The sequence below is a fragment of the Histoplasma capsulatum genome, assembly GCF_000150115.1.
Source record: "Histoplasma capsulatum G186AR genomic scaffold supercont2.21, whole genome shotgun sequence".
In the NCBI taxonomy this organism is placed as follows: Eukaryota; Fungi; Ascomycota; class Eurotiomycetes; order Onygenales; family Ajellomycetaceae; genus Histoplasma; species Histoplasma capsulatum.
This window is the reverse complement of record NW_025544821.1, coordinates 202,649-220,016: the sequence shown is the minus strand read 5'-3', so window position 1 is coordinate 220,016 and position 17,368 is coordinate 202,649. Positions and strand designations below refer to the sequence as shown.

Here is a 17,368-nt window from a genome sequence, read left to right as displayed (position 1 = left end):
TCGTATAGTATATAACAACCAAAGGTGGTCCGATTTCAAATTTTTCCAAGAGAGTTCTAAGTACTGTCGTGCATGACTGAGTATGGATACATCAGGGGAGATTTTTCTGAAGTGGAAATGTGCAGCGGGATGCGAGTTACTGCGATATCTTCAAGGCGTGATATCGCGCGGACATCTTCAGATGTAACATGGATATTTCCCCGGTATCCAATGAACTATAAGGCGGGTAGATACTCAACCATTATATGATTCCTCTCCTGACCTACTCGACAGAGGCCCCCGACTCTAGCTTCAGAATTGCTCTGTGGATTCGGGATGACATTCTCGCACTTGTGACAGAGACAAAGCATCCGCCACTCATTATTACTGTATATGTACAGTACATCTATAATAAGATAAAGCAATGCAGAAGCCCCTTCGCAAGCTGAGGCTGTAGCAGCATGTTTTGTCATTCCTTTTTGGGAATTAGTTAGCAATTATTAGGCCCTGGGGCCAAAGAGCTCAATCACCACCAGCACTGTGGTGGTATAGAGGATACGAATCACCCAACCCAACCCAATCCCCCCAACAGCAATTAGGGCTTGATCACCAACCATCCTTAGTCAGCCCGGCCGCCTCTTTCTTCCACCTCTCCCTTTGTGAACAATCTTTAATACTTGTATGCGCCAAAAACAATCGGCGTTGGTCTCTCGTTTGTTTTGAACACGGCCATTTCCATCAGAGCTGGCAAGCTGGTTTTGAATGACTGACTGGTGTTGCATCTCGCTTCGCTGGCAACTTTCTCTTGTGACATTGTTTTCCACATTTTGTAACCACCAGCCACTTCCGGTGCCCTCATCGACTCCATATATATTTGTGGACTCTGTGGTCTCAATGTGAGTGCCCGGAAGTAGTTGAACATGAAAGGTTATACTGAACACATCTATCAGGAGACGGCAATCATAAACATCGACTTTACCGGCAGTGTATCGGGAGATCTTGTGACAGGACATACGTCGACATTGCTCCCTCTGCCTCTGGGTTTCTTGGCTTTTGACATTATCGAGTGCATCCAGATTCAGCCAGCCGACCGCACTGGATCTCAGTGGCTATTTCATCTTTTATCACCAACTATTAAAATCTATTCCATATGAGAACCCTCTCCGGTCTCGCACTGAGTCAGTTTCATTCCGAATATTGGACCATTGTACTCCTCCCAGTGTTCGAAGTCCCAAGTGCATGTACTCAGCTCGCAATAGGTAGCACCAAGCAGTGGTAATTGCTATCATTCGTGCGTTTGTTCTTTAATGTGGAGAATAATCGCATTTCTCGGACTAGGGCTCAACCGGATCCTACTGTTCTCTTCAAACTTTGCAAGATGTCAATGTCCCGCTTCTCTGCTGTTGATCGAATGGAGATGTGTTTTTCCCAAAATCATTTGAAGCTGCATAAGGGATATTTGAAATAATGATCATCCGCTTTAACTGTCTGTTCTAGAACCCTCCTACTGGGTTTCACTTGTGCTCAAAGTGCTCTAATTTGAACATGAGAGATACCGGCAGATCTACTGCTCACAAAGCTGGTCAGCAAATGACCCAATCATATGAAGTTGACAGACACAGCAAGCCTCACCGCCTTTGAGTGATCTATTTGTGCATTAGGAGATGCTTCCCAAGATTCCCAACTCTGAAGTGTTCTAAGAGGACAAGGGGCTGGCTAAACAAAACATTTTGGGCACTATACTTGTGATCGACTATTATTTTCTCCCGAGACTCCAAGACTGTTCACTTGCTAAGCATTAAAGTTTTACTATTGAGAGTCATGTCATACTATACAGCCTTTCTAATGACTGCCAGGGTTGAAAATATTCTCATTGTACCAGGCCATTAACCACTATATTATCCACTTCTGTTGAACGCAAGTGAGAATCTGAACACAATCCTATCCCTGTGTATAACATGAATCAGGCTCAGTTGACATCAGCATTGGACAGTCGTGTTCCTCAGCAACTGTTACAGTAAATATGCGTCCAGATATGGCTGTGTCGTTACGTCTGAGCTTTTTAGGAGCAAGCATTGGCTGCAGCCCACTCTATATAAAGAGTTGCATAATCACCCTACTGGCTCTCTTTTTTCTTCAAGTCATCGCCGGGCTCGATCATCGATCTGATCACCTATCAAGCAAGCAAACCACCCTTTTGTAATTATCTCCTCTCGCCTCTTTCATCTTCAAATAATCATCCGCATATTTTTGATATAGCCAGGCATTCAAGATGGTTTGCATCAGTCAGATGGTTCAGATCGCCATTCTAGGTGCTGGGTATGTAATTCCAATTTCCCGCACATTCCAAGATTCTGACTTCCATCTAGCCTTGCTGCTGCGAATCCCATTCCCGGAGGTGACCACTACCCGGAAAAGGAGATCAAAACCGTCACAGTTACCGAGTATAAAACGGCATACAAACCAGTCACCGAGTTCAAAGAGATCACCAAGTTCGTGACTGTCAACCATCCCGTCACCCAGTGGAAGACCATGACGATAACGGACTATCCCAAGCCTGTAACGATCACCGACTACAAGCCAGTGACTGTTGTCCACACGCAAGCCGTGACTATTACTGCTGTCAAGGAGGTCATCGTTACTAAGACTGCTGTCCATGAAAAGCCGGTCACGCATTTCCAGACCATCACCGTTCCAGGAAAACCCGTGCCTGTGCCGACCACTATCGTCAAAGTGCAAACGGTCACCAGTAAGTGCGAACCAAAGAAACACGACGGTGGAAAGTACCCCGAGGGGAAATATGACGACGGAAAGGGCTACGATGGAAAATACGGTGCCGGGAAGGACGACGGAAAGAATGATGATGGAAAAAATGAAAAAAATGACAATGAGTCCAAGGGGTACGATACCAAGGGTGACTATTAGATGCGGTTCCTAGATGCAAGGTAAAATACGCCCCCTTATCTCGTCAGCAATAGGCTAAACGGTTCAAGAAACTCACAGCTAATTAATCGCCTACTAGATATGTCCTCGGCTTTTGTTAGCCATCGGGAAAAATTCTGAGCGAATAGGTAAAAAGGGGATCAAGGAGCAGTCAAGCAATACATCCTCCATCTTTTGAGAGAACTTTTCAGAAGGCGGAAATGGAATCGATCGTCGGTCTTCAATCACCCTTGACCTTTGTTCCTCATTTCTTTTATTTTCATTTCTCTAATTTCCTTACATTTTGAACAATCGGTCAAAGTTCCATTCTTATTTAGCCTAACTCATGCCTGTCCTTTTTGGACAAATATTTTTCACAAGAAAATGTCGAACGGGAAAGTAATGGAAAATAATCAAATCCCAACCCTAATGATCGCCCCGATTCCCTTTCAAACCCGTCCCTCTTTTTCCTACATAGCCCCAATAAACCCTTTGTATTAATTTTCTCTTCCCTTTTGGCTTGTTCTTTTCTCTTCCTCTTTTCTACGACGAAATTTTCGCTTTACGACATGACATTCACGTCGAAACGTTATTGTTTTCCTGCCACGACCAGATGAGACATGGTGATATTCATACCTGGCTATGTTGGCAACCAGAATGGAGGGGACAAAGGAAAAGGGAAAGGAAGCATGAAATTCCCTGAAGAGGCAAAGATTTTTGCGCAATTTGTTCCTACCTTAGTGAGACAGGTAGAATCTAATGTTCCATTGATATTGATGAGCTTTGATCGGTTTGCTTTAGCTCTAACGAATTCGTGATTTTTTCTTCCTGATCTCCCTTTTAATGCCATCCCCTTATATGTTATTTTTATTCTTTCGCCGGAGATCGAACCTCATCTTAATGTTCGTCTTGGTGGCCCTGTTGATATGTGGCTTATAAAGTGGATATGCAAGAAAGACAGATTGAACAATGCTGGATTCAAGACTAAATTTGAAAATTGATCTGAGCGCTATCAAACGGATGCAGATATCAGTAAATACTATATTAAAATGGCAACGGTCCTTGCGGCCCATTTTATTAATTTATTTGATGTTCCATCTAGGTATATATGTATCCGTTCGCGGCCCTGCTGCCGGCTACTTACCAGGGATAAGATTTAGAGCAGGATACAATAAAGTGCACACAAATTTATCCATACCTTAGAGCTGTGGCATTGCAATTACCCATGTCCCGGCTGCTAATTCCAGATGTGCCTACGCGCAAAATGTGGCATGGAAGTAAGTCATGAAAGTAATAATAGGAAACAAAGGCGAAGGGACATGAAAATTCTACGGTGATAAATAACCAGCGTCAAAAATGTCATTCCGTGATTTTTCTCGAGGCAGTTGTGTCTGGCGGATCTGCCGTATGTCTCCGTATGGTCTCAGGTATCCCCTCTTATTGGTACCTCTGCATGGATTTTGAACGTAGCATTCCATTCCCTTTCCACGTATCCTTGTAGATCTCCGACTGCCGTTTCCACATCAGGAGAATCTTCTAAGACGTAGCCATCGTCGCTTTGTTCCTTTGATGTGACAGCGGAGTTTCCAACCACCATTCTCCTGCGCATCTATGAGTGGTAGCCACATAACCGTTGGCCATAGGATGTAGTTGTAACACGCTGTAATTGGAGAAAGGAAGCTGTTTGTAGATATATTTGAACAGCCAAGGCTTGGCTAATATAGCAAGAAGCTGATGTCTTGGCGGCAGTTGTTCCTTGAGTAGTTGCTGTTGCTGCGGCGTAGGAGTACTAGCCAATGGCCCTATTCTGAATGAGGTCATGGCAGTGGCATGTTTGGTGCAGTTTAGGGTAGAGAAATTGTGTTTAGCTCGAGATCGGAATCGTTGATGCTCACTTCGAATGCGAAAGGGATGTCCCGCCGAACGTCATGAATAAAATCAGCTGCAGTGGGCTGCTCTGAGTGGAAGGGATCCCAGGCTTCGCTTTTCCTAATATCAACAACGGGAAAGCAGTGGATGTGCATCGGTTGGAGAGGAGTCTGCAAGTACACTGGTATCCAAACGGAAGTGCACCGAGCATGCTAGTATGTGATATAAATACTAGTAGCTGCTTGACAGCCGGTATGCCCGCTTCTCCAGATTGAAGAGGTCTTTAATAACGATTTAGATGCTGATATTTTGGAAAATGCAGTCACTGGGGCAGGATCTTTCAGCGAAGTTGGGCTTCCTGCGTTATGAATTGTCAACAGTTGAATGTCATTCTATTCTCTATATCAACGCTTTGAGAATGGTTACAACGGGGCTAGTTTGACCCCTTCTGTTCTCTGGATAGGAATCGTAACGAATTTCATTTCTCATCGCTGACTTCCTAATTTATTTTGTGCCTTGCCGTGTTCAGGGACAGCAATGGCCGAGAACAGTCAACTGTAAAGTTTTATACTCTTTGGTCTCCGAGGAGGATCTCATTCATCGAATTCATAGCCTGCGAGGGTGAGGCAGGTACTAGTACTGTATGGGATGTATCTCCATCTCGATATCAAAGCATCTTGCTCAGCGCAATACCCTATCCGGAACGTGCCTCTCTAGTCGGTAGTCTAAAAATTCGCTGCGGTCAACTCAACCAGTGTCTCCATGTGATGCTTCCTCTGGGTGAATAACAACCGCCCGAGAATCCACAGTGCGGCAAAGTTCAAGAGACAAATATTTATGCCAGGAAAGTTTGTATGGGATTGCCATTACATATTCTCGAAGTAATCCCCACGGCCCTGCGTTCAGGAAATAAATGTGTGTTGTAACCTGAATCCTCAGCAGGTCAATGGTGTTTCGTTCCACAGATATGATGTGATGGACTCGTTGAATGGACTCGTCCTCGGAGTCTCTCGATACCTCAACACTGTCTTTCCCATCGGATACGTTGATTTTTCAACATACTATTGAGGGGTTTGATGTCCAGCAATATGTGAGAACCCAGCTGCTCTCGTTAGCTGGTGCACGAGATTGCAAAGCCTGGAATCTCCACATAACCTTTATGCATCAACTTAAAGATTCAAATGACGAATGTTGGTTGCTGCATGTGTCCCAGAAGATGTTGAGTTGTTGGACATTTTCGAAGTTGGAATCTGTGAACCGAATATAAAACAGATAGGGTCCTCTAGTCAGGTTCTTTCTCCTGAAATTATGTTTCAACAGGATGTTTCATTACCCCCTGTTTGGGATCTGCGAGTCTATGCATATATATCAGTTTAAGCAATAGTTTTAATTCATGCAATGGACGAAATAGAGAAGATGGTGACAAAGAGAGGAAATATATGTTTTTAGAAAAAAGGAAAAAAAGAAAGAAAGAAAAAAAGGCACGGAGAAAGAGATGCAAGAGTGAAGTGTTTGATATTGGTTTCAAAAGCACGGCATTTTTGAATGTCCTGAATGGTGTGAGCAACATGAGCACAGTGCAGGAAGAGGAAGAGGAAAAGAACTGGACAATATATAGATTGGCGACCTATCTACTCTCAGTGAAGAGGTTTTGCAACGCCGTATTTCCTCCGCATTCTCATTTTCTCCCTCAGGCCTGCTTATCCAGGATACCGGGGTCGCAGGATGGAGACTAGGGAGATTCCTTGCTTGATTTCAGGGAGATCAGGAGACAGTGAGCCGGATATACCTGTATACACGGCAGCAGGCCGAAGATATGTGCATGTGTTGCACGGTACGGTATGGTGGGCTATCATCAGCAACAGCAGTGTTCTGTAGACTGTGAACTTTGGTGGATTATGGGTTCCTTTTTCCTTTTTCCTTTTTCCTTTTCCTTTTCCTTTTTCTTTTTTTTTTTTGGTTAAATACTTGATTTATTCCAAGGGAAATCATAGCTATATATCTATCTGCATAATCCAAGCAAAGATCCATTTCATGGTAGTATTCTCCTTTGTTTCTGCGGTAAACAGAACGGAGTAGTTAATTTTCATTTTTTTTCCCTTTCCGTCACAGCAAACCTGATCATATCGTTGTTTCACGCGGGGCCGGCGTAATTAAATGAGGATCCTCGGCGGCGTCCTGCTATGAGTCGGCGGGGACTAGCGGGGCCTCAGCTCTGGCGTGGTCGGCTTCGTGAAAACTTACTTTCCAGGAGGATGAAGAAGCGGAGAGGGAGTGGGAAAGCTAATGAGACAGAGGGAAGCGAAGTCTCTATGAATCAAGAATCATACAAAGCTCTGAGAGGGGGTCAAAAGTTGCTGCATTTTGTGACTGAAATGATTGAATGCCAATTCTTGCAAAAATGTGGATTGAGTCTCAATGATTTTATTGATTTAGAGACAATTTTGACAATCCTCTGATTGATCTAAATGCTGGATAATCTCCATTTTTATTTATGCAGTGGAGACTTCCTCAACACTAGTCCATAATTGGCTCAGATAGCCCCTATTCTTCCCCTGAATTATCTATCACTGATGATATCTGATGACATCTGCTAATGACATCTACTGATGATATTAATATGACTTCGTACTTTTGCTCCGTCCTGCCCAGCTACATGTTTCATGAAGCTCCTGCTATAGAGTGTTGTGCCTGAGCTGTCCATCCCTGTGAAGCAATTAAAGATGCCTTTCATCCCCTGGGACTTAGAGGTTCTTTTTCCCCCCCCCCCCCCCCCCCCCCCCCAGAAGGGGGATGATAGTGGCGGGCTGCCCCTAGTATATTATGAGAAGTAAAGTATTATCATTCTGCAATGATGTTAAGCATCAATAATCTGTGGATATGACATTGCAACTATTGCTGTCTCCGAGGAATGTACGGGAAAGATCTATAGTTGTTGATGAGAGATGTAAGTAAGGTGCGTTACTGACATCAAAGTGGTGAGGCCAGGAATGGGCTTAAAACTGCGCTGAAAATAGGATGCTCTGAGTGGCCGCACCCCAGTAGTATTGGTTAACCACTAGTGATTCAACAGCCGTGAGGGCTGGCTGCAGAATTATTCGGGTCGGAAAATGTATCTGCAATCCATCCTGCGCGCAGGGATTGCCACAAGATTGAGAAATTACCTGGGCGTTTCTGGCTGCTAGAATTATATCATAGACACGACCTTCACTTACTTACCCAGCATATCATTCAAGTGATATAATAATATATGAGAGCTCTGGATTCAGCATGGAGAGAACCGACCAGAGTAAAGCCCACTGACGGCAATTTTGGATGAAGGTGGCAAATTGCCATATTGTACTCTGTACCTTGTCCTTAATCCTTGCAAATTCCTCTCGATTCTCTGTGGTCTGAATGGTCTCCAGGTGTTTGGATATGCTTTTCTGTTGAGGAGGCTTCTCCATCATCCAATGTTGATCTCTTTTTTTACTCTTCTGGTCATGATGAATCATTGACAGCTGTGAGAGCCAACTAAAAAGAGGTACTATATAATGAATAATCCACAGTGCTTTGTTTGCCATTTGGTCTGCTGGAGGGAAATGATCAGCAGCAGATACAACCAGTAAAAACGAAAGATACGTAGAAAAAGAAAGAAATCGTCAATTCACATAGTAGTTAGACAGTTTTACTGCTTACAATTCTTCTTTCAATTCAAAAAAGTCATTCTTCTGGAATTCTTCCTGGCTTTGTATTCTTCTCTTCTTCTTCCCCCGATGCTACCGCCACCGCGCTCTTTCTATCCATCATTCAGATATTTATACACCCGTCCTGCCAATTGCTGCCTTCCCGGCGGCATGCCAGCAACAGCTATTCTCTGATCCATCTGTCTGGTGGGCTGTTCCTCCTCTCGTGTCGCTCTCAGAGGGTCGCTGGGGTCGCTGGGGTCTGCAGCCGTATCCAACGAACACCCACCGGTTGGAGAGACAAGGAAGTCTGAGTGGTGGTAGTGTTGAATTGTTTGTCGGGAGTGCATATTGAGGGGATATTGGGTTCTGGGTCGAGGGAACAGTGAATTTGAATAGTATTGAATGAATATTTCCAGCTCCTTGACTGATATACGCAGCGTAAAGAGGTGAGTGGGCGTGGAAGCGGATTAATCAATTAAATCCATGGCGGAGCCAGCGTTGCAGAACTAATTCCCAGCTAATCGCAGCGTGTCTGGGGTACATGCGGCTTGTTTTTCGACTATTTCGACTCCGTCGACTACTCTCTGGCCCCTTTCGCAGCCATGTCGCAGGTTCGGCGGCAACCCAGCGAGGACAGCCTCAGTCAGCGCCAGCGCCAACACCAACAACTTCACCATCTTCACCATCTCCAACAGCCTCACCAACCTCACACATCCCACCTCCAACACCACCACCATCACCACCAACAACAACAACACCCCGCTACTTACAAGGCCTATTCCCCGTACACTCCTTACACCTGCACGCCTTACTCCCCCCCATCACCCGCTGACCCGCAGCAGAGAGGAAAGGGAGATCCGCACTCCTTCAAACTCGCCTCTCCCCCCTTGACACCCGCCTCCCTGTTCCCCAGGGATTATCTGGCCCAGCGCCCGGATGCCGCCAACTCAAGCGCCAGCTCAAGCGACACAAGAAATACAGACAATCCTGCCCCTGGTAGTCATCATAATCCAAGCACTTATTCTAGCAATTTCAACCACCACCACACCGTTAACTTCCGCTCTCAAGCCCCCGTCCTTTCTCCTTTCCGCACCACAACCACCACCAAGGCGTCCTCAACAACGACACTATACGACCCGAAGTCCCGCCTTCACTTATCCTCTCATTCTCCATCTTCCCCCCCTTCCTCCTCTCAACCTCATGGTTCCGCGCTTCCTCGTTCACCTTCTTTGAGCCAGGAGGATTCGCCTGTCGCTACCTCGCCGAAATCCACTCCCAGGCCATCTCGTTCAGGCGCCCCATCTAGCACTTCTCCCATCTCTCCGCGATCTCCTTCTCCTCCTGTTTCTCCTCTATCCACTTCAACATTCACTCGAGTGTCGAACTTTCCTATCCCTCCTACCACCACCGCCGCCGCCGCTGCCGGGTCATCCACCGCGACCCGCAGTCTGAACCAGTTACCAGAGGCAGTGCAGCATTGTCTCGCACTCCCAGATCGACTGACCGGCTTGTCGCAGGTGCGGGGTGCCAATGGGAATATGCCAAAGTCCTCTTCTTACGATCTGCTGCGAAAGGCGTCTGATCCGTCTCATCTCATCACCATGAATAGCAATAATAATAACAGCAGCAACAATAACAACAATAACAATAGTAATAGTAATAGTAATAATGGTGGCCGTCGTGTTGCCTCTGCCAATTCAGTCTCCCCTTCTCCGCCCCTATCCAACCCGGCCCTGTCATCTGCCGTGGGAGATCGTGTCAGAACGATGCCGCGCACCTCTTCGATCGATTCAGCCATCTCGTCTATTTCCTCCGCCCATTCGCATAAATCTTCACTCGATGCGAATAATGTCACCCCGGAGGATATCGCTAATCTCATCTCTACGGTAGGCTCCGCTGAGGCGGTCATTATTCATCTACTCAAGGATAAGCAGCAGGCCGCGTCGCAAAATGCTCAGTTGTGGAGATTGGTTGATAAGCAGCGCACCATGGTTCTCGGCTTGAATAAGGATCTCGAACGTGCAATGAAGGATAAGGATCGTTATAGGAAAAAACTTAAAGAATTACAGGCCAACCCTCCACCAATAGCTGAAGGGGCTGCGCACGGAAGTGGTGAGCCTGCCACTGAAGGAGACAACAATTCATCCAAGGGTAGGAATACATATCCAACTAACCCCTCCTTTTTATTTTTATTTTTATTTTTATTTTATTTTATTTTATTTTTTTTTTTTTGGACAAAAAACAGCAGTGCGATCTTTTGACTGACCTAAACCTAGGTTCGACGTCTGGCCATGATCTCGCCAAGCCATCGGATACAACTATGCAAATCTCGCTAGATGAGCCTGCAATATTCCCTTCGGACTCACATCTCGCCCATTCGCATACCGACCCTCAGCTTACCAGAGGTGGCACCCCAAGCTCCCATCCATCAAGTCCTAGCGACAGCGTTCGAACCGAGCCGTTGACGAGTAACAACAACACCAACCACCATCCTCTCCGCGATTCCCCCACCAACCTATCAATGCATGAGAAACAAGGAGAATCGGCTGAAGGGTTAGGAAGTAGAGGTGACAATAACAACGCAATTAACAAAACCGATCTCTCCTCGAGTACCGCACCACCTGCAAATTTGCGCACCGGCGCTCCTGATTACCTGAAACAGACACCACCGCCTCTGAGAAGACCGCCTCCTGCACCGTTAAATCTCAGCCAAAATGAACGAGTTCATGTCCAATCTCAACGCATAAATGTAGCTGTCGGGGATGACTCGGATTACGATGATAACTTGGATACCGACGGAATTCCCAGAATGGAGAATCGGGGAAGGAGAAAAACTAGGGAAGAAGACGATCGACAACGTGAAGCGCTTCTATTCCAGGAGAAAGCGGCTCGCAGCGCATCTAATAAAATGAAGGCGAAATTGGCGCAGCCACCTGAGGGAGTCCAAAAAAACCACCAGCCGCCCCAAGGAGCTGCTGGAATGGGTCCGGCGGGGAATCGCATTGTTGCCCACTCTCCGCCCCCTGGGCTTTCTCAGCAGATTCCTCCGCTTGATTCGCTCGCGTCAATGTTGAGTCCCCGGGGGAGTGAAGCTGCGTCGTCTGAAAGGGATAAACTCGCCTTGTCTCCTCCAATGAGCCCTGGTTTACCACTGAGCCCGCGGCCAGGAGATCGCCCGCTAGGCTCTCCGCTCCCCCGTTTTCTGAAGGACGGCCAGGGTAATCTAGCGTCGTCACCCACGTCACCAAGAAACGGGCTTCCGCTGTCACCACGAGCTACAAAATTCCCCGCTCCTCCTTTTTCAGGCCCAACTGCTTCTACTTCTACTGCTACGGGTCATAACACTCTAACTAAAGCAGCTGAATTCGCCATTCCTTCTCCCACACAAAACGAGGCGCCCAGGCAGGATATTCCTACCTTCGATGCCTCCGTCAAGATCGACAGCCCTACTTCACCATACGCCTTTCAAAGTCGCATATATCGTGGCCTTGTGTCAGATCAGTATCCTGATCTCCTGCTCCCTCCCAACGCTCTACCCTCTATTGATATCAAGGTTTCTTCGTCGCGCTTGCGGCCATCACGTAACAGCTACTTAGGCCTTAAACCTACGGACGAAGAGCCTGTTTTCACCCTCAGTGTGTTCTCGCGGGCTAATCGCGCGGAGCTATGGCGGGTGGAGAAAGTCATCCTAGCCTTGCCACAGTTGGATCAGCAATTGAAACAAGCCGTGCCGAGCTTTACTGGACGCTTGCCTGACCGGTCTATCTTCAGCGGCCATTCCCCTGCGAAAGTCGATGCGCGCAGAGCGGCTTTGAATAGCTATTTTGAGGCTATACTTGAGATGCGGATGGGTGAGGCGGGTGCGTTGGTGGTATGCCAGTTTCTGACAGCGGACGCCATTGAGCCACGCGATGATGAGACGAACCTGGTGAATGGTGAGCTCAAGGGAAAACAATCCTACCCCGTCGGGCCTGACGGGAAGCTGAGGATTGAAGGGTATCTGACAAAGCGAGGAAAGAACTTTGGCGGGTGGAAAGCGCGCTACTTCGTCCTCGACGGGCCAGAGTTGAAGTATTATGAATCACCCGGTGGTCCACATATGGGAACCATCAAAATTCATCATGCACAAATTGGCAAACAGTCTCAGTCCACAAATAGCAATCAGTCGCCGTCACGGTTGGATGACGAATCGGATAATCAGTATCGTCATGCGTTCCTCATTCTCGAGCCTAAGAAGAAGGATTCTACAGCGTTTGTGCGCCATGTGCTGTGCGCTGAGAGTGATGAGGAGAGGGACTCGTGGGTTGAAGCACTTTTGAGTTATGTTGAACAAGATTCAGATGAGGAGGGTTCCAAGCATCATCGCCAAGTTTCGAAACAGGACGGGACATCAAAGACTCGACTACTGCCTGGCAGTTCAAGGAAGAATAATAAGGACAATGATAGTCCTGAGGAAACTGGATCCGGCGATAAACTCCGTTCTTTTAGTTATGACGAGGTTGTCGCGGCTGAAGCCCCCATCCGCGGGCCACCCGGTAGCGTGCTACCTCCAGGTAGGGGGGGCGGTGCAGCGCAGGCGGAGCCGGGCTATCAACATCCATGGGATCAGAATATGCCGCAATCCCCATCGCTCAAGAGCATTTCCGGCCCTACAAACGGGGTTAAGATCCAAGATGCGGGAGCGTGGGGCAATAAGGCCCCTCCACCCATGAGCACGAAGGAGAAAAAACGCTCCATCTGGGGCTTTCGCGCTGCGACAACCGCTGATCTAGCCAATCAGATACAGAGCCACGAGGCTAGCAGTAACAACTCCCCAATCGAGCGACGAGAGCCTGTCCGAGCGGTCTTTGGGTTGCCCCTCGCGGAGGCGGTAGAATATTGCGGGGTTCCAGGTCTTAATACTGGACTTCCTGCAGTGGTTTACCGGTGTATCGATTACCTGCGGGCGAAGGATGCGGCGCTTGAAGAGGGAATCTTCCGCCTGAGCGGCTCGAATGTGGTGATTAGATCGCTTAAAGAGAAATTTAATACGGAGGGCGATTTCGACTTTTTGGAAGGGGATACGTATTATGATGTTCATGCTGTTGCGTCCTTGTTTAAGCAGTATCTGCGCGAGCTGCCGACGACGGTGCTGACTAGAGATTTGCATTTGGATTTTATTCGGGTTCTTGGTGAGCTCTCTCTCCTTTCTTGCTTATATGCTCGGTTTCAATCATGTTTCATTTGCTGACGACGAAAATAGATCTTGATGACAAACAGAAGAAAATAGCCGCCTTCAACGGACTAGTCCACCGCCTCCCAAGACCTAACCTAACCATCCTCAAAGCCCTATCCCAATATCTAATCGACATCATCAACAACTCGGACGTAAACAAAATGACTGTTCGCAACGTCGGCATTGTCTTCGCGCCAACCCTCAACATCCCTGCCCCGGTCTTCTCAATGTTCCTTACTGACTTTGAAAGCATTTTCGGCGAATCCGTGTCGGACTTTTCCATACACGCTGCTGCTCCTGTTGAACTACTCCTCGACAACAAGCCGCTGAGCCCGGATGATATCCGATCACCACGGCATCAAATGTTCTCTGACCTGCCGACGCCGTCATATAACCAGTCTTCATTCCAGCAATCGCAACTGTCCTCGTCGGCGGCACCACAGCATCGTCACAAGTCAGATTTGACGCCGCAGGAAGCTCAGCATGCGCATGCGCAGGCGCTGACAGCCCAACAGCAATGGGAGCAGCAGCGGGATCGTGACCGCTCCCGCGACAAATTCGACAACACCGGCTTTATACCGATACAGCCCACCTATGAGCAGCAGATGCTAGGTGCGGATCCGTATAATTCCATGAGTAGTTTGCTACCACCACCGTCGTCATCATCTGGCAGTAATGGTAACGGCAATGGGAATAATAATTTTAACAATAGTGCAACGAGCAAGGCGAAGCGGCGGGAGAGTAATCTGCTCTTTATGAATTTGGGGAAGAAGAGTGGCGTGTCGAATTTGGGTGGGGGCCAGAAGGGGAGAGATGAGAGGTGTACGTGACTTTTCTTTTCCTCCTTTTTCTTGCCTCCTCATTTCCCCGTTGCCCTTGAAAGTTCTTTGTTTGGGTGTTGCAACACTACATCAGAGTACCTATCTTTCCATAATACTGACTACTTTTACGCGAAATAGCGATGGTCTCCGAAGACTCAGCGTTCGATTGATGGCGCTTCACCTTTTTCTTTTTATGTCTTTGGCAAGGGTGAGACCGACCAAGTCTGGTTAGGATGGACAACATACCCACACACGCCTGGCTTTGCGTTATGTGGTCATAAATTCCCCTATTTATCTCTTTTTTGGTAATTTTTCCCTTTACCCACCGCCACTCCTGGCTGGAACAAAATGGAGGTGGGCAAATAGGTTCTTTTTTTGGGTTTTCTTTTTATGTTGGAGACATACGAAAGAAAGAACGCATGAACGAAATGGAGAGGAAGCAAGACAGTTGTGTGTGTGAAATTTTAATGTGTGAACAGATCGATGCATGGATGATTTAATGCTATGTTTCTCACCTGCTGTCTATCCCACAGATAATTGTTTACTTCGAAATTATCTGATCATGGAGGACACGAGGAACGACACGGACGATGGGATGTTGTTGATTTGTACCCCACCCCAAACCCTTTATAGCCATGCGCACGCTGGTTCTTCTTTCTCTTTCTCCTTATTTTTTATTTTTCCTTCATCTCTTGCTTTCTACTTTCTGGTTTTATTTTATACCTTTATACCCTGTGCATTTTTTGCCAATTTATTTATTTCCTCTTATTTTGGTCTTTTCATCTACTTTCATTTTTCATTCTTTTTAACATTCCAAATCTTCTAATATTCGTGGTTCTCTTATCTGGCTTAATGTGCCATCGGCTCGTGGAGCGATGAGGATCCCAATTGGTGAGAGCCGGAGAGGGTTGTATAGGATATTGTCTTCTGGCTTTTTCTTTTTTCTTCTTTGGGTTTCATCTATTTGACCTGCTTTTGTTAGCAGTGAATGGTGATTGGGTGGCCTTTTCTTCTATATCTCCTTATATTAAGTTTGTTGCTTGCTTTCTTTTATTCATTTGCCTTTCTCTTTTCTCCTGTAGCCCACTCCTGCAGGCTCATTGATTACTCTTCTTCTTTGTCGTTTTAATCATTATATTTTCTATTTTCCATATTTTCTTTTTATTTTCAGAATAAATTTTACCCTCTATATATCTATCGTCAGTAGCGTAGAGGCCCTCATTTTCCTTTCTTTTTCTTTGTGCTCTGCCTTTTGTTAGCTTCCGGTTGATATCTTGTTATCGCGCAAAGCTATTGAAGAGAGAGATAAAAAATACAGAAAGAAAGTGATATCAATTACAGATACCTTTTTTCGTCCTTATGTTTTATTTTATATTGTTTTAATACTGCTAGGGGTGATTTAACCCGTGGAAACATACCAAAGGTAATTCTGTTGACCTTGTTAGAATGTCTAAGACACCCACTCTTCTTAACCTTAACTTATCTTCCATGTCACTGGAACCATTCGCTGCCAAGTTACCAAGCTGGTGCAATGGAGCTGACTCTATTATATGCGCCATTACAACTGGTAAGCAAGTGGGTGACCGTCTAGTATTAGGGGATTTTACATTTTATTTTCCATCCCTTGCTTTTCAGCACTTGAATCCAAGGAAGCAGCTTGAATTGTAAAACTTCTTTTTTGAGACGCGAACATGCATACGCAGTCAATAAATGCATACTGCCCGTGTCTCCTATACCCATATGAGCAGTAATGAATTCCTCCCATTGACTCCCACTGTTCATAGCCAAAAAAAGAATGACGGGTAAAATATATACAATAGAAAAGAATAAAGGCAAAATTAAATTAAATGAATGACGCGGGTATCGGGTTTTATCAACAAGGATGTATGTTTCGCTCCTGTTATTATCCCTTGTAGTCGATGGTGACCTCCAGTCGGACTGGGCCAGGAGCCAAATTGCCGCCAATGCCGCCAATAGCATGATCCTTGGCCGCATAGGCATTATCGAAGTTTCCACCCGGAGTTACAGTTGAGCAAACACCTCCAACCTGACATATCTTCATGCCCTGGAGAGGCATTTTGGACATCTGTGCCTGGATGCCGGAAACGTCAAAGCCAGACCAGCCGCCATTGGGAGAGCTGCCAAAGTCGAATTCGCCCCATGTGCACGCATATCCACCCCAGGTGTTCTTCGGCAGTTGGTTCCCAGGATAGGCGCCAAAAGCGCCCTGCGAGTCCTCGTCCAGGGCGACGTACTTGACTTCTCCCGGGTTGAGGGTGAAGCGCAGAGCGCTGTGGCCGTAGTGACCATCGAGTTTGCCGTCTGGGCCCATTTTGTTCCAGAAGACTACGAGCCACGGTTCGCTGTTCTGACCCTTCACCTTCACGACGTATTTATATTTGGAGGCGTCTTTTTCGGGAATTTCGATGATGTTGCTGCCCCAGGGGTTGCCGACGTTGCCTGAGTAAGTGTCGATGCTGCCCGTTCCAGCAGTATTGCGGCCACCGAAGCCCGTGGTGGTGAAGACGTCAGACAGCACGGCTGTCCAGTCACCGCGCTTGGAGACGTGATGGTGGTGATGGCCGTGGGGCTGGGCCAGACCAAGGGCAGCAAGAACTCCGAGGAGAGCGAGGGAGGCTTTTAGTTGCATGTTCGCGAAGGACAGTGGGATATATATATATATATATATATATATATATATATTTGAACGCCGGCGTCAGAAAATGAAAGTAAAGTTTTAATAGCGCAGTGACCAGAAGTTGGAAATATATAAGGAGTGTGTGGTCTGCTGTTGGCGATGAAATGGGAAGAAACGGAATATGATGAGGAAGCGCCATTCGGGCGGATGTGGAGTGGTCTTTATACATAGCGCCATCCTGGGTGTAAGCGCCAGA

The 17,368-nt window shown here is 46.7% G+C and overlaps 4 protein-coding genes across 4 annotated transcripts; 2 read left to right on the top strand and 2 right to left on the bottom strand.

Annotated features, from left to right (window-relative positions):
- Window positions 1-602: 602 nt before the first annotated feature.
- HCBG_09124 (uncharacterized protein) lies at window positions 603-1,002 on the bottom strand (the record flags this gene model as incomplete). The annotated part of the gene is made up of 2 exons (XM_045436173.1): window positions 603-912; window positions 995-1,002. 2 exons carry the CDS (start codon window positions 1,000-1,002, stop codon window positions 603-605), a joined length of 318 nt encoding a protein of 105 aa, XP_045283161.1.
- Window positions 1,003-1,937: 935 nt separating this feature from the next.
- Window positions 1,938-2,904, top strand: HCBG_09123 (uncharacterized protein; the record flags this gene model as incomplete). Its single annotated transcript, XM_045436172.1, has 3 exons — window positions 1,938-1,996; window positions 2,239-2,298; window positions 2,349-2,904. 3 exons carry the CDS (start codon window positions 1,938-1,940, stop codon window positions 2,902-2,904), a joined length of 675 nt encoding a protein of 224 aa, XP_045283160.1.
- A 6,066-nt stretch (window positions 2,905-8,970) lies between these two features.
- Window positions 8,971-14,644, top strand: HCBG_09122 (RhoGAP domain-containing protein; the record flags this gene model as incomplete). The annotated part of the gene is made up of 4 exons (XM_045436171.1): window positions 8,971-10,589; window positions 10,715-13,609; window positions 13,681-14,475; window positions 14,613-14,644. The coding sequence occupies 4 exons, from the start codon at window positions 9,041-9,043 to the stop codon at window positions 14,642-14,644; spliced, it is 5,271 nt and encodes a 1,756-aa protein (XP_045283159.1).
- A 1,643-nt stretch (window positions 14,645-16,287) lies between these two features.
- Window positions 16,288-17,124, bottom strand: HCBG_09121 (allergen Asp f 4; the record flags this gene model as incomplete). The annotated part of the gene is made up of 1 exon (XM_045436170.1): window positions 16,288-17,124. One exon carries the CDS (start codon window positions 17,122-17,124, stop codon window positions 16,378-16,380), a length of 747 nt encoding a protein of 248 aa, XP_045283158.1.
- Between the last annotated feature and the right edge of the window lie 244 nt (window positions 17,125-17,368).